General features: G+C 36.9%; 1 protein-coding gene across 4 annotated transcripts in view; it reads left to right on the top strand.

Annotated features, from left to right (window-relative positions):
• NRXN3 (neurexin 3) overlaps positions 1 to 25738 on the top strand; it is a 1478719-nt gene that overhangs the window by 1319752 nt on the left and 133229 nt on the right. For 2 of the 4 annotated variants that reach the window (XM_055304513.1, XM_055304515.1), the window contains 2 exons: positions 8077 to 8166; positions 13390 to 13697. In XM_055304513.1, coding sequence (XP_055160488.1) covers positions 8077 to 8166; positions 13390 to 13697 — 398 coding nt within the window. The remainder of the gene's footprint in view (positions 1 to 8076; positions 8167 to 13389; positions 13698 to 25738) is intronic. The other 2 variants (XM_055304514.1, XM_055304516.1) reach the window with 1 other exon arrangement.

Below are 25738 nucleotides of genomic sequence, written 5' to 3'. Positions count from 1 at the left end.
GAGGGAGGGAGGGAGGGAGGGAGGGAGGGAGGGAGCGAGGGAGAAAAAATTAAAGAAGTCACAATGCCTTTTTTGATCTAGTTTCTCAAGCCACACACTGTCACTTCCAACATACCCTATTCTTTAGAATTTAGTCACTAAGTCGAGGCCACATGCAGGGTTGGAGAATCAAGCTCCATCTCTTACAGAAAGGAGTTTCAAAGAATTTGTAGACATTCTAAAGCCACCACATATTCATATTCTGTACATTTTTCAGGGTCTTGAATAAAGGCAGAGAGATATGCTTATCAAATTTGCAAATGACATAAAGCTAAGAAATGTGTCTCCTGCAAGAGACAAAAGACTTAAAGTTAAGCATTTTCTTATCAGGTCGGAATGCTGCTGTGAAACAAAAAAGAATATATTTGATAGGGTGCAATTAAAGTCCTGCTTTGAAGTTCATAAAATATATTGCATGCATGCAATATGGCCCAAGCTTTAGGGGAAGCAGTTCAGGTAGAAACTGTGTTAGGGTTTTAGTTGGAAATAAGCCTAATTTGTGATGGTGCCATGATGTGGTTGTTTAGACAACTGTTGCAAACCAGTATATTAACCAGGTCAAGGGTGAGTAAAACATGATACAGTGATTGTAGTCTTTAGATCCCTTGGGGATAATATATTCATTTGTAGGCATGAGATTTAAGGTTGGTCTAGAAGACCTATAATTTATAAATACTAGGATTCCGTAAGATCTCAACAGAAGAATTACTACAACATCAGTTTATTATGACATCAGACATGTTAATTTTGGTATGACTTTCCTATTCACGAGAATGAAAATGTTTTTATTTGTTGCCTGTTGAAATTATACTTCCAATCTCTTACCTATATTCTGAGCTGTATAGGAACCTCACACATACATGATCTTTTTTTGTACCAAATATTCTAACATTCTGCCTTTAAAAACATTGAATTTGATTCCCTCTGCATGAGAGGAATGTTGCTAGAGAGAAATGAAAGAAACCAACGAGATTAAAGAGACACAGGGAGACGCAGAGGGTGGACATGCAGGAATGCATAGATCACAGGAAAGAGTGACCTCAAAATAACACTGTGGCTTTTGCAACAAGGAGGAAATAAGTGATAAGAAGAAAGGCACCTGGGGGAATCTGAAAGTGATCATATGTCAAATGGTTGAAGACCGGACACTAAGGCTTTATGTTAAAAGGAAATTTGAAAAGATTTGACACTAAAAATTGTGTAGTGAAGTAATTCTTATAAGTTTACCTTCATTTGAGCTTAACCCTTTTGAATCAAGTACTATTATTACAATAGCAATAATAGTAATAAGCCATATATATTGAGCACTTAAATTGTGCCAGATACTAAGGAACATTTAGTTCTCAAGAGAACCCTATGTTGCAGTCAATATTATAATCCTCATCCTACATAGGGAGAAATTAAAGTTTAAAGATACACCAAGGCATAGATATTTTAAACGAGTTTACCAGAAAGGAACTAGACAAAATTCAGCCATTGAAATTGACTAGTCTAGCTTTAGTGTACATTTTGAAATAATTATGGAAGCCAATCAAATTTTATAGTCTATTTATATTTTAATTCATAACAGGTCATTTTTGAAAGTGGCTCTGAAAGAATAGATGCTACATAGACCTACTGTACTGAGGAAGATTCCATTAGAAATTACTTTAAAATGTTCTCTTAAAATATGGAAACAAATAAAGATATTGAAGTCCCCCAGATCCTGTTTTATTAATATTTCTGGGATTGAAAATATCCTTGATGGATGAGGAGAAATGAAGAGAAATTCCAGGGGAAATGAGCTTTAGGAAGAGGTTGAGAATAGCCTCAACCTACAGGAAAAGGAGAGGGACTGGTGATAAATATTCTAATTGTTGCATCAGGACAAATGGCCTTTGGATAATTACATTTCAACAGAAATGACACTTTCAACTAGGTCTGGGAATGAAAAAGAAGTTCAACGTTAGCATATTTGCACAAAAAGTCACCTCAGCTACGAGCAAAGGTCAAAGAATAGAGAGATGGTCTCTTGGGTACCTGGACATAAAACACCAGGGATACATCTCTAACATGGTCCTCATTTTCCAACATGTGTTAGGGAAAGATCCTGAGGATTAAGATAAATCCCAGAACTTCCCCATTCCCGACTTCTTCCAATTCCTCATAAATTAAGTCCTTGCCTGGATTATTGAATTTAATTTGTATAAAACCTTGCAGTAAAAGTATTATTATCTTCATTTTTTTTAGACAAGTGAAGAAAACTCTGAGACTCATCTAGATTAATCCAGTTGTTCAAGTTCACAAGAAGTGGTAAATGTCTGAGATAGAATTTCATCCAAAGTCTGACCACAGCCATTGTTCTTTTTACTCATGTTTGAGCCATCTTTGTTTCAACAGCTTAACTCCTGTAGCCTAGAAACTGTGGATCGATACAATGACTTTGATATAAGAAGGAAATTATATGCCTTTCCACATACGTTTTTCATTTCTGAATGTATCTATGAGACAGTGTGCTTCACTGGCCAAGTCAGGAATGCCTGAGTGACCCACACTATGTTCCAGAAGCAAACATCTCATCACTTGGGAAAGGTGGTTCCCTGGGCTCACAGAACCATCGAAGCGAGTCTAAAGAAGCTTGCTTACTTAATAATGCCCTTGTGCTCTGGGTCTATTAATTCACTTCCCCCAACTGATCAGTTTTCTGCTCTAAGATATTAATTTCCTTACCTTGTCACATGAAAGGATCAAAGCTCATAACATGAATAGTTATTTTTTTCTTCAACCCCAAAGGTGTATTTGAGGATTAATGAGATGATGCTTATAATTGCACTTTGAGCTCTATGGCTGAACGGCCTTTATATATACCAGGTGCACATATTTTGTTGAGGTCTATCCATCACTTACAAGTGGCCAAACATTCTAGATGTCTTTTGGGTAACATAACGGCCCCTCTCTGACTCTGGGAGAGTTTGTCTGGGTCAACATCAGGAACAAGACCAGAGCCAAGCTTAGAGAATTTCACCAGTTCCTTTTCTTTAGTGTCTTACATTTGCTTTGAAACTCACAAAGTGTTCTTTGGGGAGAGAGACACTGTAAGAACCTCTGAAATGCCCTATTGCTTGAGCCTACCCACATCGATTTTCTTTGGCCTCTGGCTCTAATACATAGTATTCATTCTTTGACTGTTCATTAGACCCATAGTCTCATTTTTTAATGTCAACAAAGCAATAAAGAAAACTTTTTTTCTTTTATTCTAGGACTCAAAACAAAATGTAAAAAATACCTCTGGCATTAATTTTGCACAGATGAATGTTGTTACTGTATTCCTATTAGCATGTCCATGTGCTTGACAACATTTCAGATGGTATTTATAGGCTACCTGCAAGAAAGCATTTTCTGCCAGCCTGATGCAAATTGCCAGAACCTTTAAGACACTTTTCCTCAACTTAGCAGCAGTATATCATCATTACCTGTGGCTAGACCAAGAAATCGCATCTGTCAATGCCTGGATTGCTCTTTTACTTTCAGTGGTTTTAGAAACCCACTTTGTTTTGGAAATGGGGTTAGCTAAGTATATTTTAGAAGACTCAGAAATATAAAAAGCAACAGCTAGGAGATTTCAGAGATATTTAGGATGTTTCATTTTCTATAGTTCGTTGGTCTTTGGAAGATAACCTTTGTGGGTCCAAATGGAATATGGCCATGTTTTGAATGGAGGCCTGGTAAAGTTCTGAGACCATGGAAGTACACCCTGGAATCATTGTGGTTCCTTTAGATCATGAGGAAGGGACAGAATCGTATTAATAATAATTCTTAAAATGTGAGTGTTTTTCATATCCCAGGTTTTGTTTATTCTCTACTTCTTATTATACTACACCAAGTCCTATGGTGAATTGAGAAATGGGGAAACTGAGGCTAAGTCACTTGCCTGAGGTCACACAGCTATTAAATGCTAATGCTAGAACTTGAAGCCAAATTTGTCCCCAAAGCCCATGATCCTAACTCCTGTGCTGTATTAATTATGGCTTAAAGAAAATAAGTGTAATAGCTAATGAATAGGATCTGTGTTTGGACCACTAGAGTATAATAATAGAGGTGTCATAAAAGTCATTTTCTGTGCTACATGAAAATTCTCTCTATTGTTCCATTCTCTAATTTAAAGAATATTTATTCTTTTGGGACTGGCACCAAATTTCAAGTTTACTCCTTTGGAACTGCAAAGAGAGACCGATGTTTTGGGAAACAGTTGAAGGGTCAATTTGCTTTCTTTGTCTTCCTAACTCTATTCTCTTTTTTTTTTTTATACTAAGTGGATTCACTCAAATGTAGAAAACATGAGGTGTTTCCAGATAGAGGTTGCAGCTCTGTGTGAACCAGTTGGGCTTTAAAAATTTCACCTCAGAGTATTCTTCTCTTCACAATATTATAATTCAACAGTGCATGTTAGATGTGTCTCCAAGGAGTTGAAATACTTGATAATAGAACCAATGATACAAATGCAAATGAATGTAGGAGGCCAATGGCATTAAAAAAACTCAATTTCTGATAAAAAAAATGGATGGGGATACACATGCACACACACACATTTTTAATTTTAAACAGAACAAAATGTGACTAATTTTCTTTCTAAAACTCAGTTCTATGTAGGTGAGTGTCAGACCCATATAAGTAATTTAAGAACTGTCTATTTGAAGATCTCATGGTGCAATTTATAGATTTCTCAGTGTGTTTGAGAAATGTGGTCATTACATTTTCTTGTTCTAATTAGTAACACACATATGCCTCTTTTTAGTGACATTATGACATTACTATTCATAAGGCCATTCTTTCTTGAGGACGTCTTCACTTCTGTTGAAGAACTGATTTCACTTTGTTTAAACTTTCATACTGGTTGCTATATGAAATGTACAACTGAATGTCATTAAGGATTTAATATGAATGTATGTAAATTTTACAAGGTTTGCTCAGCTTTCAGGTAGTCCCTGTGTATGAATTCTTATGTTTAGAAGGTTGTTTACTATTCAGTCAGTCTAGCAAATGGGGCCTGGGGCAAATGAACTCATTCTCATGCACATGTTTCTAAAAAAAGTTCTTACTAATGTTTGAGATAAATTAAAATAAAAACCAACAAGAACATGAAAAGAGACTAAGAACAATGTTAATGTGGCAATTTAAACCAATTTGGTTTTCCAAATGACCATCCATCTTTCACAACTTTTAACAGTATGCAAGATCACTATCATTAGTGCCAGATGCTATGAATCTGATGTGGAAAACTTAAAACTTTTTTCTAAATGTCTTTAAAGCTGAGATGGAGAAGAATGACTCTCTCTCTTTCACTTTCCAATGGGTCTAAGGTTGAATCATGGCTATGCTGTTCTCCCAACATATTACTTATTGATTATCCAACATACTTTACTCTTTTTCTAGCCTGTACCATGCCTCAAAATGATTTTTCTATTGGGATTTAGATTTGAAAAAGAGTGTATGCAGAGGGGATGCTTAGGAGGACAAAGAGCCCCCCTATGTATTTTGGAGGAAGTAAATCATTGTACCTTCTTATTTAGTTATTTCAGTGCATATAAAACTCTGGAAGTTGGAAATTTTAGATACTTTTGATTTTTCCTGCATGTTTCCAAGAATATTTACCTTTACATTTGCTCTTGACTTCACTAATCTATTCCACAGTGAGTGGAGTGCAGGGTATCACTATATTTAATGTTGTAGCCAACAACAGTAACAGAAAACCCAAAGTAATAGAATATATTTAAGCTGAATCTGGCACAACCCATTTGCCATTTTTCAGTATAATACTTTAGTGTAACTAAAACTTGAGAGGGGTCAAAACTTATGAAGATGGATGACATCCTTTGTGTTACCTGTCTTCTTTAGGGTTGGATTAAGAGGAAGGGGTATAGGTTCTTTTCAGTGCATGCTCCTTTTCTCTGAACACAAGTGAAAATTTATCCAACTTCATTTTGGATTATTAGAATTCTTAATACCCAGATCTACCAGGGAGGATTATTATAATAATCTCTAATTGGTAACTATATTAACAGATAAATTAACATCTTTTGCCATGGACTTATTGTACGACCAAGAAGTTGCCTTTCTGCTTTTTTCTCCTTGCCTACATCTTCTCCCTCCACCTTTTTTTTTTTCTATGAGAAATTATACTCCATTTATTGGATCTATCCTTTTATATGTTAATATGTTTTATCCCAGCCACATAAGATCCCATTATGTAGGCTAGAAACAGACCCAGTGTTGTCTCTTTCATGAGCTTTGTTTTTGTTGTTACTGTTTTTGTTATTTTTTTATTCCTTGGGAATGAGAATGTGTCAAAAATCATTTGTTCATAGCAGAAATGAATGGGGAATCTTGGAAACATCTCCCAGCATGGCCACTCTTTTCCATGTTACACCTCATGGAAAGCAGGTACCAGTTTAGTCACATGTGGAATCTTTTCTGTGAATAATAACCCCTATAGGAAGGTGGCCTTAAGATTGAAATGCCATGATCACCTTCTACTCACTTGGCCTGATGCTGTATTTAATCCTTACATTCTTTCTGGCTTTTAGACTTCTTTGAAAATGATTTCCAAGATACCTGTTTTGAGATTTTCATTTCGTTTTTTAATGTTGGTGATTTGGAATGAGATTCCCTGAGTCCCAACATAGGTCCATAAGCTAAAAGTCATGAATTAGAATTCGCTAGTTTTTGCTTGATCACTATGAGGTTGGTTGATGAGGTAGAGCAGTTCCCAAAGTATGGCTTCATTATTTTGTGATTCGAAGCATATTCATTAGGGGTATATCTCCACAATACCACTCTCCAAGTCTGTCCTTTTTTTTTTTTAATAAATTAATTTTTATTGGTGTTCAATTTACCAACATACAGAATAACACCCAGTGCTCATCCCATCAAATGTCCCCCTCCGTGCCCGTCACCCATTCACCCCCAGCCCCCGCCCTCCTCCCCTTCCACCACCCCTAGTTCATTTCCCAGAGTTAGAAGTCTCTATGTTCTGTCTCCCTTTCTGACATCTCCCACACATTTCTTCTCCCTTCCCTTATATTCCCCTCTCCAAGTCTGTCCTAATTAGACAAACCATTCAGGGATAGTAACAACAGTTACAAAAGGAATAAGGGGGCATAGTAGCAGTTAAAAGATTTATGTTTGAGGCTTGAAACTAATTAGATATTTCATGCTTAGAGGAAGTATCCCAAATAGGCTTTTTGAATAGATACATGTTCAGAAAGGACCTCTCATAGAAAGGTAAGAGAGAGAAAGAGACTAGATAACCATATGCAGCTTGCATCTATTAGTAATAAAATATAGATGCTTAAAAGTCTGCTAATACTCCATCACTATATTTATAGCCACTTTGGTTTACAAATATTTACTTTGGGTTTTCTTCTTTTAAAATAGAGTACAAAAAAATTAAAATATGGTACAAGTCTTAAATAGATATAAAGAACCATCTATAATACTCCATCTATTTAACATATGATGCCAGGGTCTCCTTTATGGAATAAGAAGTCTCCCTTGGCCATCAAGGCTTAATTATCTTTTTCCTTCACCAGAAGATGAAGCAGTAATAAACACTTGAGCAGAGAATAAGGAAGTACATGACCCCATACTTCTGATATGATATAATACTGTAAGAGTAGATCTTGCATGACTGAGACCCTGAGAGTCCCCTACCATGGACTAGTCAATGAACTACTCACAAACCAAGAAATTCCTTGTGCCTCCATTGGCCCAATATGATGAAGAAGGGTAATGGTAAACCCATTTCGATAAATGACCAAACATCTCACTGATTCCCATCTCATGCCACATTTCCAAAATGTGATGGAGCACTGCATAGCTAAGACTAGCCTGACCTCAAACATGTCAACCAAGGGCAGAGTGACTTCGACTCCACCTCTACTAAAGATAAATTGATATCTATTTCTAAAAACTTCATAAACAAACCAAAAACCTAGGATGTTTTTTAATGACGTATTGACTTTTCAGATTGTTTCTTAAGCTGTTTTTTAAACTTTAAAGGCAACACTGATAATGAACGCTTCCAAATGGTAAAACAGAAAATCCCCTTCAAATATAACCGGCCCGTAGAGGAGTGGCTGCAGGAAAAAGGTAACCGTCGTTAAAACTTTCATTTTAAAATCATTTGATTCTAAACCCTCATTTTTAAAGCCTGCAAATAAATGTTCCTTAAATGATAATCGCCTGCTGCATAAATGACTGTTTTAATTTTCATTATAATTTGTGTCAGCTTCCACCTGCCATATGTTGATAAATCATGCTATAATACATTGCCATTAAAATACAGTTAAAGGGACTAACATCTAGCTTGCTATCAGCGTGACAACCACAAACAAGAAATTCCAGGAACCTCTAAAAAAGAAATGTATTATGGCAATTTAACCACTGCATGACATTATTTGTTAATTTGTTTTAACTTACCTCTTATACCAAAGCTTTCTAAAGAAATTTCAAAAGTACTCTTTAAACTTACATCTTGAGGCTGTTTTGGCTTTACTCTCTAGCGTGGATAACAAAAAAAAAAAAAAAAAAATCAACATCAGATCGACTCTTGTAACTTAAACTGCTTAAGACAAATGTTATAAGGGGAGCAGTGTTTTCTAACATTTGTTTTTAAATGAAGAAAGTACGAGAAAGATGAATTTTGCCTTTAGATTCAAACTTACAGAGGCAAAAGTATTTCATAAGAGGTTAATTGTGTCCTAGTTGCTGACTGAAACTAAAAAAAAAAAAAAAAAAAAAAAAAAAAAGCTTATTTTACACTTTGGTTGTATAATACCATTATGTGTTTGATATTTATGCAACAAAAGTGGAAGTAGCTAAGACAATGAGTTGGAAAAGAAAGGCTCATGAAAGGCAAAACAGCAGTTCTATTTCCTTAAGAAAACAACCACTTTGTTAATAAAAGAGGGCAGCGGTTATACCTGATGTTAGAATTTTCTGTGTGGCTTCTGTTTGTTAGGATGTAAACAATTACCTTTCAATGAAGAGAATGCTCTGTTTCCGGAAACTATTTATTCCCTTCTTTCCTGAGCCAGTGTAAGCTACTCTTGTCTCAAGACCTTCAGTGAGTTCTTAAAATTTATAGAGATTTGATTGAGTTATACATAAAAAGTAATTGAATATATTAATATGCAACTTAAGCAAACTTAATTACAGTTTTAAGTTGGGTGACAACATTTAGACCCTTAAACACGGAAAATCCTCACTAAGTCTTAACTGTTTGCCCTGTTTTTAACGTATGTGGTCTAATTAAAAATAAATTAAGAATAACTCTAAAAAGCAAATAATTTTGTTTAGTAATCACCAGCTCATAAAGTCCCTTTAACATTAAAGACTATGATTGCCTCACTTTTTAAAAAGGAGAAGAAAACTAGATGCATGTCTGAGTCTCATGTGCCTGAGAGAACTTTTTTTTCTTTCGATTTTATGTTAGTAATATTTTCTTTTACTCCATCGCCTTTTGAAGTCTAAGTTTAAGAGCATGCCAGGCGTTTTCATTTGTATAAACCATTATAAAGTTATGAGTAGGCTTTTAGTTTTCCTTCTGATAGCATTGTTATTAGTTGGCTTTCATATAGAAGGACACTTTCAAATAGATGAGAAATCGAAGGGGAAGGGTGGTGGTTCAGGGGGAATGGAGGGTGGCTTGCTAGTTTCTTAACCAAATATGTATGTATTTATATATGCACATAATATTGAAAATGATTATTTGCAAACTTGGAGGTTCTTTCTTCTACATTATTTTAACTGAAATTACTTTTTTTACGCATTGGGTGAGTAACGTCTATTCATTCTATTGCTTTACCCCTTCCTCTGTCTAGCTAACCTTCTCTTCAAAAGGAGTAGAAAATATATACCAAAAGACCTTGTAAAGACAATGAGTAAAAGAGGGTAAAGATGGAAGGATGAATAGGCAGATGTATCAGGAAGTACTTGGAATGCCTCTTTGGAGTTATTTCTGTCATTGGAGAAGAGATCTGGGTCACAGCATTCCTGAGTCTGTTTTCTGGCTCTGTCTACTATTGACTGATACTTTCTGACCTTAGACAATCCACTTAACCTCTTTATATCTCAGATTTCCCATCAAAGGAGAGGAGAAATAATACTGCCTATTCCCCAAGGGTGTTCTGAGGTTTAATTAATTAGTCTTTGTGTAACACTGACTGGAGACGTGCAAAGATTTAATTTAAGCAGTATGTGAACTTGATATCCAAATGAGGTAACAAAAATGACTTCCAAGAAGATGGGCACCCAAAGCAAAACAAAAAGAAACCTGCTATAAGCCCTGTACTAGTATAACCAAATTTAGTATTGTGAATGATAGAACAATTCTTAGTTGGGGATATAGATATCATAATTGCTTATTGTAAAACACATGATTGATCATAATGAATGACAATAATGAGATCTGACATTGATTTTGAGAAATCTTGAGCAAATGATAAAACTTGCTCTGGTCAGTCCCTTATAATAACCCTTCATAGGGAAAGGGTAGTGATGACTGGTTCTGAGTTATTCATTTACTCCTCCTTGGCTGAGAGAGGTAAATTGATCAGAGGAAAAACTGGCAGGAGACTGAGTTTCCCATTATTACTTTAGTGACTGTCAGCTTTACTCTGAACTACCTAATCCAAGGTACAAAGGGCTAGGAAAGCATCTTGAAACAGAAGAAAAACAGATCTAGCCAGAAATAGACCATAAAACAGACAAGCAAACAAAAAATCCAAACACTTCCTATAGCATGATGAAAAATGGAAGGATAGACAACCTCCTTCCCTATTTCACCCCACGAGCGTTTTGTTCTCAAGAAACAGTTAGATCTCTCTGGGAATGCAGCAATAGCCAATCATGGAACAGTGGCTTCATCTGTGGAAACATGCCTTGCCCTTCTCTATGCATGGGTTAGTCTTGAACAAAGAAAGACCATTTTATGCAGTATACTATGGCAACTGGAATAAAGGAGATCCATTGTTTCCAGCCAATGTAATTCAATTTTGCATTTCAGTTCTCCCTGACCCTCTTTTTATTTGTAATAATTGGCAGAATAATATCACTAGAAAAATAAGGTGAGGATCATTACAGGTGTGAAGTACTTTCAGAAATATAAAATATCTTGCCTATCACTAGCTATCCCTATTCACTGATCATCCATGCTACAGCATATACCAAAAAGGAGATGAATAAATATTATGGTTGGCCGACAGTTGTGTGAATAGAAAGGATAGCTTAACATTAGGTCTATCTGGTGTAAGCTACTGAATTGAGTCCTAGAGATCTCCTTTTGGGCAGCTCCTCTTTATTATGTTAAGTTGCCCACAAAAGCCTATGCAAGGGTGAAGGTGTATTTATTCTCTTCCATCATGGCATTTCTTTTGCAGTAAGCTTAGACCCCCTCAAAAAAGCTATTGTCAAAGAAATGATAGTAGAGAGAGTTGAATTCCAACCCATTATCCAGTGTTATTGTGCATTGAACATTTTGCTGCATCTTGTGTGAGAAATGAGAGGCCATAGGCCAGGCGATGTTGCATGTGCACAGGGCACTGAAGGAATTGGTAGGAAAATAATAGAAATCTATTAGATCTATTTTGAATTTCCCTTAGGATCTGAACAATTCTGTTATAAAATCCAACAGATTCCATTTTCATGTTCCAAATATTTTTAGAGAGTGCAGATAATTTTCACTATAACAAAATTCTTTGTTCTATTCTGCATACAGCAGTATTTAACACTTTCAAAAAGGTATTATTTATAAATCATTCTTGACTAATATGCCCTTAAGAGTTGTTCCATGAGCAGAATTCACTCTTGCATAAAGAATTCCCTCTGAAAACATACACTTTCTTTTTTTGACTTTTCCGTTTCATCCATTATTATACATTCAGAAGGCATTCCACGTTATATACTCGAAATTCAAGGATAGCTAATCATTGTATAGATTTTAAGACTGTGTATTAGTGGTAGAGGTTAAGAGCCCAAAAATTACAGTATGCCTCTATTCTTATTAGAGATAGTGGCGCAAAAACCTTAGTCTTTTAAAATTAGACTCCCTTTTAATAAGCAGGCAGAAATATTCCAGAACATCCCAGTCATTTATAGCTAAAATAAATCAAGTGATTGGATTAAGAATGATTACTGATTTAAGTGAAGAAAAATTCAAAGAGGATATATTTAATTCCATTAATAAGTTTCTGACCCTTTTCCATATGGAAAAGTGGAAGGAAATAATCCAAAGAAATAATAGCATAGAATGCCTTAGCCTTAAAAAGCTGCATAAGTTTTTCTGGGGAAAATCTAGCACTTAAGAGAGTCTTTTTTTAAGTAGAGGTAGTTGGTAAGAAGATAAATTGAGTTGCACTATTCTAGACTATTATGTCATGATTTCATTCTGATAGTTTTCTATTCACAGAAGCACAAATGGTTCCCCAAATGGGAACTCCAAATAAGTTAAACTATTGCTAGTCCTCAACACATTAACATACCTTTATACCATTTTAAGGAGTTTTTTGTGTTGCTCTTTTTCATTAATATCCATCCCCTCTTTTAAAATTCATTGATTTGGAATGATATTATTTTCTTTCCCCATCCCAGAAACATTATCAACACCTGCTTATTTCCCATGTTTTAGGGAAAGATAGAATTGTGTGACCATAATTCCATCCCTCCCCAGAAGAGGTAGGAAATTATCTGTTGTGATGTTAATTAAACAGAGAGTATAGATAGAATATTATGTATCATGAAGATTTCTAGAAAATGAGGTGTTGGTGAGTAAACTTTTATTTCTGTAAGTATGCAGTGAATCCAAATCTTTTAATTGGAATTTAATTTAGTTTCAGTTAATTTAATTATCAGACTTTTTTTTTTTTGAATTCAGCATCCTGAGTTACCTCCCTGAGTTTTTGTTTGCCATATATAATTCTTTTAGTAGCTGTTATATAACTTTGTAGGTTAAAACTTAGTGCAATTGGTATTTATTACTGTCATCACCTGATTTGGAGGTTCCATTCTGTCATTCACAACTACATACCTAAGAAGACTGCAATACTGTACATCATTGAACCAAGATTTCTCTTTCCTCACAATAATAAAATAGAGACTAAATTATTCAGCTTATCTAAGATATTCAGCTAGACAGTGGAAGAGATAAACATAGTGAAATGTTACTTGCTAATATTCATTGAATTTTTGTTATCCAGTTTTCTCCCCTTCAATTGCTCAAGGAAGCCTTTTTTGATACCTGGTCCATTCAGACTAGGTAAAGCAAAGAAAAATAACATATGGGAATAATAATGTTTCCTCCACCCAACCCACTAGGCCGGCAGTTAACCATCTTCAACACCCAGGCGCAAATAGCCATCGGTGGAAAAGACAAAGGACGTCTCTTCCAAGGCCAGCTCTCTGGGCTCTATTATGATGGTTTGAAAGTACTGAACATGGCAGCTGAGAATAACCCTAATATTAAAATCAATGGAAGTGTCCGACTGGTGGGAGAAGTCCCTTCAATCTTGGGAACAACACAGACGACCTCCATGCCACCAGAAATGTCTACTACTGTCATGGAAACCACCACTACAATGGCTACTACCACAACCCGCAAAAATCGCTCTACAGCAAGCATTCAGGTAAGTCTTTCTCCAACTCTTAATTGATTCTGCTTTTTTTTTTTTTTTTGTCTTTGAGATGTTACTATAATATCAGTTTCGCTATGTTGCTAAAGAGTCCGAATTACCATGTTTGTAGGGAAGATGCCTACAGATTTTCACAGTAATAAGATGGAATAGAGAGAGACAAATTCATTGCTAAAGAAGTTATAAAAGTTTTGCGTGTACTTACAGGGTATTATTCCTATCATATTTATTGCCAAAATGGTAAAACTGTTATTCAAAATGAGCAATGGCTAACAATTTCAGTATGAAATACTCCTCCATTTATTTCATTATTTTTCTTTTCAGTAGTAAAAAGGGAAAGAGGGGAAAGGAAAATTTGTTATCATCGGAGAGACTATATCCTAGTTTAGTTCTATTCACATCCTCTTGATGGATTTGCTGAAACATGAATTGTTAAGTTTTAAGGCCAATAGGTAGCATTAAATCAAGGGCAATTGAAGCTAGAAGTTCAACTAATGCTTATAAAATGTAATCTTTGCTTTTTTATTGAGTGTTGACCAATCACTTGTTATTTTTTTATCTATTTTGTTTCTTCTATATTTGACCGAGATTCTATATGACAATAGATATTGTGAAGGTCTGAGTTTAGCTATGTAGGAAGTCTTTAGTTTTGTGGTAATGGTTTTGTTTTTTCACTTAAAAGTAATTATACCCAAGCTAAAGCTTAATGCTTTGCTGGCTCCCTTGGCATTTCATAAATCTAGTTAGTAGGGGATAGGAGGTTAATCGAGTTATTAGCCTTAAATGCCGTGGCATAAAATAAGACATTCCAATTGCTTGTGGGGGAAATTACCCTGAGCCTAGTTAGTGTTTATAGAAGATTCAGTAGATCAGTACTTGTCCTTTCTGTTTCTTAGTTTTAAGACATTATCCAGGAGCTCAATTGAGTCTTTGACATCACCCTCTCATTGATTTCAGTGGGCACTGTAAACATAAAGTCAATAATCAATTAAACCCCATATATGTTCTCATTCTTCTGAATTAAGTTTATGCGAGTTAAGTAGAGGTAAAAGTGTTGTCTTCCTTTTCCCTTTTCTTTGGGTAGAAATACCCAGGCAGCTCTTTACATGGTTTCATGGGAACAATTCAAGGCTGTATGCACTGATGATGTTATCAGGCCAATTTTATGTATTTTAGAATGGCTACTAAGAATCGAGTTAGCATAGCAGTCTTATAGTTGTGTGTGCTGTTACATGTATACCTACGCACATGCTCAAAAAAGAAATGGCGTCTTCTCTACTGATATTAAAGCAATAACTCCTGACACTTCACTCTACTCACTGAAAAGAAGATAAAAGGCAATATATATTTCTATTATGACTCTCTATAGCTCAAGAGCAGATCTGTTTATGGTTGGTGAACGGATAGTTCTGTCTGCACAGGTCCTGGCAGACTTGTTTTGTTTCTGTCGTAATACATTCCACTAACTCTGTGGGAAGCAGAGGAACAAATGGCTTTTTCTTCATAGGAGTGGCTGGTCCTGTAGTCTTTTTCAAGGCCAAATTTTTACTGACCTCAGAAGGATTTAATGTTACATAGGGATTCAGGGACTAAACCATGGCAATTATAGGTTTTGGCTTTTCCTCCTGCAACAAATACACAAATAGGAGAAGAGTGGGTGAGTCTTTCCAAAAGCTAAAAAAGCTAAACTTGCAGATAAGAGTAGGGTACAGGTACAAAATCTTGCAAGTGATTATGACTCTGAACATCATAAAATCTATTGTCATTTTGGAAGATGTGGACAGCTGGAGCATACCCTTCTAACTACTTCCTGTTAGAGTTTCTTTTCGTTTGCATCCAGTGATAATTAGATTTCATCTACATATCTTTCCTTTTCCTTCTACCATGGCCATAAAGATGAGTTATATATCTGTTGACATTCTTGTTGTTAAGGACGTGTAAATGCAAATTCTTAGAGAAAAGACAACAGGCTAGTAGAATTGTACTAGAGTGGGATGAGGGATCAAAAAGCTCCAAATTCTTTGTAAAGATTAGCTAGAAGAAATAACTTTATGCCAAGAATTTTGGACTTTTTTGTTCTTGCCAACTAGCCATAAGAACTTTGCCCTAATACTTACTGTGATGATCACAGAGTGTTACGTGTAAGTGATGAGTCACTAAATTCTAGTCCTGAAACTAATATTACATTGTATATTAACTAACTGGAACCTAAATAAAAACTTGAATCTAAAAAAAAATAAAATAAAAATAAATAAATAAATAAAAAACTTTGTCCTGGGCTCCATAAAAACTCAGTAGCCTGCCTTGTCTCCAAACTTTTTCTGACCTCAAGTACAAATTATACCAAGCCTGTGTTAGAACTGGGGACCTTAGGGATCCCTGGGTGGCGCAGCGGTTTGGCGCCTGCCTTTGGCCCAGGACGCGATCCTGGAGACCCGGGATCGAATCCCATGTCGGGCTCCCGGTGCATGGAGCCTGCTTCTCCCTCTGCCTGTGTCTCTGCCTCTCTCTCTCTCTCTCTGTGTGACTATCATAAATAAAATAAAAAAAAAATTAAAAAAAAAATAAAAAAAAAAAAGAACTGGGGACCTTAGATTTAGAACAATTCCCAGACTCTGAAGACTTTGGATGAGGAAGGTCAGTCTCACAAGTTCTTATGTATCCTTGTGTGACCCAGCTAATTTTCTTGAGTGAACCGGGCTCATGAAAATTTGATCTGTGGGAAAAAAGAAGTGAGGAGGACTGGATTTCATGTTCGCCAGGCCAATTATGTGTGAAATCTTACAACCTTTTCCAGATGATACTCTGTTCTGTCTTCCTTTGCTTTGATTGCCTTGATAGACCAGAAGACTCTTCCAATAGAAATAAAATTAGCATTAAAAACTTGGTGTAAAACCCTCTGGTTATACAACAATCTACTGGTTCCTTCTTTAAGCATAAGCTAAGAAAACATCATTTGAGCAATTCACTTCTGATTGACTTTGGTTTGTGTTGATTTCAGATCAAAGGAAAACTGCCAAGCACTTTCAGTGTTGCTCTTACCTGTGTGTGAACATAAACAGTTTTTGAGTTGACATGCTCTAGCCTCCTGAAAATAACCACTACTTTGATCTTTCTGAGACTCTAGTTTGTTACAGAACTGCTTGTGTATCACATGGACTGTGTTAAATTATAGCTATGGTACCCAAATATCAGGTCTTTACCCTATATTAAAAAGAATGTGTCTAAGGGTGCCTGGGTGGCTCAGTCATTTAAGCATCTGACTCTCTGTTTCAGTTCACATCATGATCTCAGGGTCCTGAGAGCAAGCCCTGCCTCAGGCTCCCCACTTAGCAGGGAGTCTGATTCCCCTCTCTTTCCCTCTACCCCTCCCTCCACTCCTGCACACTGTCTCTCTAAAATAAATAAGTAAATCTTTAACAAAAGAAGGAGAGGAGGAGGAGGAGGAAGAGCAGGAGGAAGAGGAGTGTGTTTAGGTCCTCCCTGGAATATTAAAAAAAAAAAAAGTTAAGATTGAGAAAGCAGGGGGATGCATTGAGAAGGCAGGTAAGTACATTGAGAAAGCAGGTGAGTGAGTGATGGTATTCAAGTAAGAGTAGGTGCTCACTGAATATTTATTGAGTAAATTGGAAAACAAAATAGGCTTTATTACATACCTTATCATCATTTAACAACCAGAAGTGGCATGGCTTACATTTTTCCCTCTAGAATGATCAGTGTGTTTTGGACAATTTTAATTTTTCTTCAGTGGTAAGGCCATAGCAGTGATTAAATGCATGTATTTGGAGTCAGGCTGCCCGGGTTTAAAATGTAGATCTTCTTCATATTAGTTAAGTGACTCTGAGTCATATGTTGTGGCTAACTGTTGTTATGGAATGGATTTTCCCATAGTTTAGTGGCTTAAAATAGCAACTGTATCATTGGATCTCACAATTTTGTGGCTCAGAAATTTGGGCAGGGTTCAGCAAGGCAATTCTTCTGCCCAACATGGAGTTGACAGAGGTTGCTCAGTGGCTGCTCTGGTCTGGAGAATCTGGCTTCACTCACACACTTGTGTCTTGGTGGGTTAACTAGAAACACTGGACTCAGCTGGATGCATTGATCTCTATGTAGTTTTTAGTTCATGGAGGTTCAAGGGTCCTAGAGAAAGTTTTTCCAGGTTTCTAAGTTACAGGGAAAGGAAATATAAACCCCACTTCTTGATGGGAGGATAGCAAGAATTTATAACTAACCTAAATCTACCACTTTGTATAATTAGAGAGAGGGAAGGATACTAGTAGGGTACAGCTTATATTGTGGGATTGTTGTGAGGTTAACTGAGTTAATATGTGTAAAACGCTTAAAACAGGTACGTCTTGTAAAGTAAGATTAAATATGCTTTAACCTTATTATTTTATTCTATCCCCAACATTTGTTATGAAAGTCAGTATCCTCTCAAGCAAGGATCTACCTCAGAAAATAGGGCTGCTTCTACTAATAGTATCTGTAGTTCAGATTGGGGGCTCAGAGCTTTTGGGGGGATAGAGATTTGAAGGAGAGTCAGGGTAGAATTTGGAGGCTGGAATCAGTCCTGCAAATGAAAAGTTCCTAAGTTCTCAGGAATGAAATTCTCTGATAGCTCACTTCCCATCTTTATTTTTTTTCTTTCATTTTAAACCAACCTGGAGTTTTGTGGGCCTCAGAGACTATGTTCTTTATGAAATATATCTATCCACATGTTTTTAAGGTTACAAAGAGAAAAAATCCAGGATCTTTGCCATGATGGAGCTTGATATTAGCAAGCAATATGAGGTAGTGACCTACAAATGGTGCTGGCATGGAGGAGAATGAGGGAGTTGTATGGAATGATTTGGCTGGATCTCATAAATGATGTGGGAATGGAACTGGGCCTTGTAGAATGAGTATAATTGGATACATGGTAAAGAGAAACAAATCTCAGGTTAGCTAAATGTCAGAAGCTAAGTTGTCAAACTCAGGGATGATAATTCCTGAGAGATAGCCAAGTCCAACGAGAACAAAGAATGCATAGAAGAGATCTGTGAAAGGCAAGAGATCCAGATTCTGTGAACCTTGGCCCAAGACTCCCCTAATTTGGAGAGGACTAATGAGGAGAACTGCATTAGGTTCTCTGAACATCTTACTTCCAGGGATTGCCCCAGAAATTAAGCAGGCACTTCTATTACAACTGACCTCAGTGTCGGGGTTACTATCATGACACTGATGGGTCAGCTTCTAAAATGGAAAAGTTCAACTCAGTCTATGTTCAAATTCCTTGGTCCCTATTCAGGAGAGAAGGCAAAAGCGAGAAATAAAAGTCTTTGTTAACTTGTAGTCCCCTGGACCAAAATGTCCCTTTGAGGCAGGAAAGGGCCAAAAGAGAAATAGTTCCAAAAATAATGTGTATTTTCTTAACTTCAGCCTCCAGACTGAATCGTTATCAGTAAAGAAAGAACTCTATGTGTTCTGTGCAAATCACCATTTGAAATCCTTTATAAGCTATTAGGATACTGATCATGACCCACTTTTTCTGTGCTGGGCATTGGTGAAGTCACCCTGACATTGACCAGTGCTGCCTGGTACCAGAAAATCACAATGCTCAATCAGATTGGAACTATCATGACAAACAGTAGAAATGAACGACTTGAGAGTTCTGAGATTTCATTCTTACCTCAAACTCATAAATTTGGCAGTTGAGCGTGAACCACTTTCAAAAATTCCAGGGGCGAGCCACTTTTTCAGGCTTTGTAACTGTACCTATATGGAAATTCCTCCTTCTGGTCTGCTCTCAGTTTTAGACCAGAGCTAGTAAAAAAACTCACTTCAGCCTTGATATTGATGATTACAAAACAAAACAAAGAAAAACACTGATTAAAAACTTGATCCTTCATACAGCATTTTCCAGGTAGAGTTCTAGTATGGTGGAGGGAAAGGGGGTGCACTCTAGAGTCAGAATTCCTGGGCTGGATTCCAGGTTCTTCCAGTTACTTAGCTGTATATCTCTTGGAGGTCAATTAGCCTCTCTAAGCACCAGTTTCATTATCTGTAAAATGAAGTACTTTTCCATGGTTGTGAGTAATAGATACAACATGCATAAAAAGATACTAGGCCATGACCTACCCTATAAGTTTTCACTAAATCCTAGATACTACGAAACGACTTCAAACCAAGAGGCTCTCCCAGAACTCACAGATCCTCAAAAACTTTAGACTTCTGTATGACTGGATAAGCATATTAACCTTAAAAATAAAACTCAGTTATTTTACCAGCAAAAATGGGTTAATTTGCAACTGATAGAGAATTACAATTTGAGAGCAAGCTACAGCGAAACCATAGGCAAGTCTGGAGTACAAAGGAGAGGATAGCTGTTTTATAGAGGAAAGGAGGTAGTTGAGAAGGGTGTTATGAAAAGTTAATGTATTGGAGTAAACTGGAAGTTGAAAGTGCAGTGGCTTTTCATTGGCTGAGTTGTGGCAGTCTCTCATTGACTAGACTATTCCAAGTGAAGGAGAAAATCTTTCTTCTTCCTGCTGATAAAGTCATCTATAGTAGTATCAACTTACAAGGTCCTTCTTTTTCTGCTGGCTCTGCAAGAGTGGTGGGGCATGGTCTCCCTGTTCCATTTTAAACAAAATTTCCTTTTTTAATTCTCCCAAGCACAGGAAGAACAATTTTGTCTACACCCACACAACCCCATAATCACCCAGGATTCCTCTGAGGGCCCCAGATTGAACCAGAGCCCTAAACTCATCAATTAGAAGACATTTTTGTGGGAAACTCTCTCATTTTCTGAAGTGAGATTTGGCTTTGCTGAATGGTTATTACATACAAAACGTTCTATTAAGGTAAAGTGTATGAAATTGCCATTTTTATAGACTGAAATGCTCAAATATCAGGAATTTCATATGGTTTAACAGAACACGTAACCCACACATTTACAGTCTGTTGTTACCAATGGCATTTTGAGACTGGATAGAACACCAAATTTTCTCAAAGTTCTTTGAATAATCAAACTGTCTTGGATTGGAATATAAGATAAATCTATCTACCTCATCCAAAATGCCATGTTTGAACAGGAGGTAGATCATGTTGTATCAGGAATGGTTGTACTTACCCAAGGAATCATCCCCTCTGGGCCCCTCCACCTTTTCATTGCTGCCACCAGCTTGATAGAAGTGAGACAAGGAGTCCACACAGTGAGGAAAAAAAAAAAAAAAAAGCCCTCACTTTTACCACTAGACAACAGAACCTCCAGGGGAAGTTTATTTTTAGGATCAGGGCTCAACTAATATTGATTAACAGCCTTACATAATGTGCAGCTCCAGGGCTCGTTCCTTTCCTGCCAAACCTTATAACAGGAGAAGGCACTGAAGATTTGTCAGTCTAATTAGACTTTAGCTGCCAGCCAAGAAACATCTTCTGTCTCCTCCTTCCTTACCCTCATACAGGTACTTTCTTTTTCCCTCTCAGAGAATAATTTGGAGGGAAGAAAATTGGACTCTAATTTTTTTTGTTAGCTAGTAAGACTCCAGTGACATTTTCTCTCAGGAATTGTATCGTTTTCATGGAAAAGAGAGAGAGAGAGAAAGCAAGCTTGATGGGTTTACCTACCTTTTAAATACCCCTGTGTTGGTAGTACAAATAGTCTAGGGAAGAGAACATAGTGTCACTTCTTTTGGTCTCCTCCTTAATACTTTAATTTTAGTGGATGGGATCAGCACTTCCCCCAAACTGAGATTAGTCCCTTAAAGGGTCCCCTGAGGAGGTCCTCATCTGCAAATAAAGATGAAGTCTGCACATTGCTACAAGTGTTGAGATGCCCTTCTAATTACATTGTAATATTTATAGGATAGAATGTCCATCAGAACTGCTGATTATCCTATAAATCCTATAAATGAAATGAAATGAAATCCTATAAATGAATTTCCTATAAATGAAAGTTATCCAGAGTGCTGGAACTTATTTTGAGCCATCTGAACAGCTGGGAGAGAAGTGAGGTTCAGCTCTTGGCTACTCACTGTGGAGGTCTGCAAATTCTCAAGCTCCAGGTGGTTTTACCAATCACCTGACCTATTACTTGGCCAGGTCAGAATCCTTACTGTGTGATATATGCATCACCTCCTTGCTCTCTCTCTCCATATTTCCTGCCACACTGCCCCAGGTACACAGGTCTTCTTGATATTCCTTGAACACAGGGCCCAGATAAAGGAAAGGCAAGTAAAGGTTGTGCAGTTGCAGAGTTGGATCTTGTCTGTATTTAAAATGTTATTTTCCTTATCACTGATTTTTTTTTGCATGGATATTGACCTTGAAATATTCTAATAAGATATTATGTATCTTGAATAAATGGTTTTGGGAGCACGCCTTAAATATGACACCTTGGATGAGTACCTCATTATTGCTAAGTCTGCTTAAACATACCAAGCACATCTGTGTCTTTTCACTGGCCTTTTTTTTTTTTAACCTGAAACTGCTCTTCCTAGCCATTTGCAAGACTCACTCCTTCACATCATCCAAATTTCTGCCCATATGGCACCTTAACAGAAAAGCCCTCCTTGCCCATCCTCTATAAAATAACACTCTCTACCACTCCCTGCTTTGTTGTCTGCCATAGCAGTTCTGTGTACCTTACATTATATTGCATAATTATTTGTTTATTACTTCTGCTTAGTGGTATGTGAGTTCCCGGGTGGCAGGATCTTTGTCTCAGGCACTAACAGAGCTCCACAGTACAGAGTAAACCCTGAGTATTGGTCAAAACATACAAATCTAAAGGCACCTTTTCAGGGAGTACACATACCTCTTAATATTTACAGGCTGGATCTCACTGCCAAGCACCTTGTCCCCCACAGGCCCCCCTTTGATGAGGTTCACTGGTGGCGATGGTCATTAATAGTAGTTCTGCTGCTCTGTTTTGCCTTAAGAATGGAGTCCCAGGGGCATCTGGGTGGTTCAGTCAGTTAAGCGTCCAACTCTTGATTTCAGCTCAGATCATGAACTCAGGTTTGTGAGATTGAGCCCCTTGTTGAGCTCCATGCTGAGCTTGAAACCTGCTTAAGATTCTCTTTCTATAAATGAATGAATGAATGAATGAATACAAAATAATAGAGAGTCCCAGAGACGTCCCTTTGTGTCTGGTGGGCAAGACTGTTCTTATTTACTTCTGGTCTTAAATTCTCTTTAGTACTTATTTGTCATCATAAAAACAAAGGCTGCCTCTAGCGCTTTGAGTTTTAAGAACACTTTTGCAAGTGTAACCCATTTTCCCTCTCCAATTTCTTCTCCTTATTCCTTTTCCAAATTACTTATTTCTTAATTCTCCTAAATTCTATCCTTAAATATAGTCAAATAAAGATTATTTTTAATGACCCGCTGCTTCTATTCATTGGATAGAAAATTAACTTGAGGCTCATTTACCTGGTCATATGTGTATGGATAAGTTGGTGGGAATCTATCTCCTTTGCTACCTCTTTTTTTTTTTTTTATTTTTTTTTATTTTTTGGTCTCATGGCTCAGTATGTTATATGAGCCCATTTATTCCTGGTCATGACCCTATGATTCAGCTGGCTCCATAGTTACCTGTCTTCATAATCTCTTGAAAGAACATTGATGGAAGATATTATGAAAAACCACTACATTGAGAGCAAGAACAGTTTCTATGCAGTTTGACTTTGAGTGCCTGGCATGGTGCCTTAGTAATGTTGGTTGAAGAAAAGAAAAAATGTGTTAAATGAATGAATGCTTATCTGTAAAGAGAAGATGCAGAGAAAGGGGCCAATATTATTCGGCAAAGACAGCTGTAAGGAAGCAGAGTGTGGTAAGAAGGAAAGAGTGCATTAAAGCAGGCATTAGGAGACTTCATTCATGGATAAAGGAGTGGTCAAAACCAAGACTTCATTTACCAGATGTGGGATTTTGACTGTATTGCTTTACACAGCATAGTTTCATCATTTGATATGCAGAGATTATAACACCAACTTCATGGTGGGGATAACATATATCAAGGGCTTAAATTGGTGCAACTTAATAAAAAGTTGATGATATTGTTTTAATTGAGATTCTAACACAGGTCTCCTTAGCATCTACATTTTATTTTTTTTCTTTTGTTACTAATGAACCATTTGGCCTCGTACATGGCAACTAGCACCCTTAGGTTTCCACTCTCTCCTTGTCTAACAAGTGTAAGGGTAGATTCACATTTTTTTTTAAATGTCTTCAGCCATGTCTAATCTGGTGCATTGCACATACAGTTGATGGGTGGATAAAGGAACTGGAGGAAGGACAAGGAAAGTTGAGCAGAGGAGATGAACAAGCAGAAATACTCTGTAATAACATTGCTGTAAGAACTAAAGAACTATCTGCCCATTTCATGGATTGGATGACTAAGGTTGAGAGAAATTAATAGAATGTATTTGATATGATTAAAATTACAATACAAATAATGATGCATTTCATATCTACCATCTTTGCTGAAAGTTTTCAGAAGGGGTTCCACAATGACAACCCCTGTGTAGAAGATAAACTACTTAATGTCTCTTGAGTTGTTAAAAAGAATCAATGATTTTAGTTTAAACTGAGATTCAAGAATTGATTCTATTTTTTTCCTTAAAATACATCCCTTTGTTTCTATTTATATATATGGCAAGGAAATGACTTCAAGTAGAAATCATTGCTAGCCAGGCTTCAAGATGGATATTTCCATTCTGTCTTTGACAAGGTGGTAGGAGGGGTGGGATGTGCTTTCATACCTCTCTGGTGCATGTTTGAATGATTGTAAAAATTAGAAACACACTGAAGCTGTTATGACAGCCCTGCCTTTTGAAACCTTCTAATTAATGCCTTGGGTTGTCTAGAGAGCTAGTTCTGTTAGCTAAATGGAGAATGTAAGCTTCTTCTTGGTTTTCTCATCATGCAGGGATGAGGTGGCTGGGGAAGTAAATGCATACCATATCTGTGGTGGCTAGCAGTCACTGAGAGAATTGCTTGATAGAAATTTGATTGACTTGTGTACATAATGCAGCCTCTTCTCTCATCCCGTGTGTGTGTGTGTGTGTGTGTGTGTGTGAAGAAAGGGAGGGAGAGAGAAGATGCTCATGTGTTTGTGTGTGTTAGCTAGAATAGTGCTTCATGAACTGTATTTGTTATGTGTTCACAAATCACCTGAGTGACCTTCTTAAAGCACAGATTCTGATTCCATTCTAGGCTGGGGCCTAAGGTGACATATTTCTAGGTAGCTCCCAGATGATGTCCTGTTGTAGTATCTGGACTTCACTTTGGGGAGCAGAGAGCTAGTAGATACTTCCAGCACCTTGCTGAGCAGTTGTAACATCAGTATATCTACCTTCCCCAAACAGTCTCCCCAAACTTCATTCAGGGATCTTCAAAACAGGAACTTCTAACCCAAAGCATTATATAAGTGAGAGAATGGATACCCAGTTGAGGATTAACAAAGGAAATTGTATCCCATCAGATAGTCCTGGTTCTACTGCCCCATCCTCCTGTCCCTTACTCTGCTACATGCCCCCGAGGCAGATGGAAAAAAAAAGTAGGTAGAATTTAACTTGTCATAATATTTATCCCCCTTTCTGAGAGGTGACCTCTGATGAAAGTAGAAGGACATGAATGATTTTAATCTGCAGTAACAATGGGGAACCAGTCCTGACCATCTTGAGTGGAATAAATATATAAAATGACAGATTTTTCTCCTCTGTCTCTCCACTTTCTCCTTCCAGATACTGAGAGAGACACATATTCATGCACCTACAACTCACACTATAATGCACAATGAAATTTCACCCAGGCTTTATCTCAGAGCTGCTGTTCTGATGATTAATGCCCCACTGGCTGGGAAGCTATTCCTCCCAAGAAAGACAAGGAGAAAGAAGGAAACATGAAATATATCTATGAGGCCATTTCTCATTATTATTATTATCATTATTAGCTCCTTACTGCCCTATCTATTCTGCTTGGCAAGAGGGAGGGGATGACATTTGAAAGCAGATTTCATGGGGGAGAAATGAGCAAGGACAAGGTAGAAA

The sequence above is a fragment of the Nyctereutes procyonoides genome, unplaced genomic scaffold, assembly GCF_905146905.1.
Source record: "Nyctereutes procyonoides isolate TBG_1078 unplaced genomic scaffold, NYPRO_anot_genome, whole genome shotgun sequence".
Lineage (NCBI taxonomy): Eukaryota > Metazoa > Chordata > Mammalia > Carnivora > Canidae > Nyctereutes > Nyctereutes procyonoides.
Note: the sequence above shows the minus strand (reverse complement) of the source record. Positions and strands in the feature narration are given on the sequence as shown.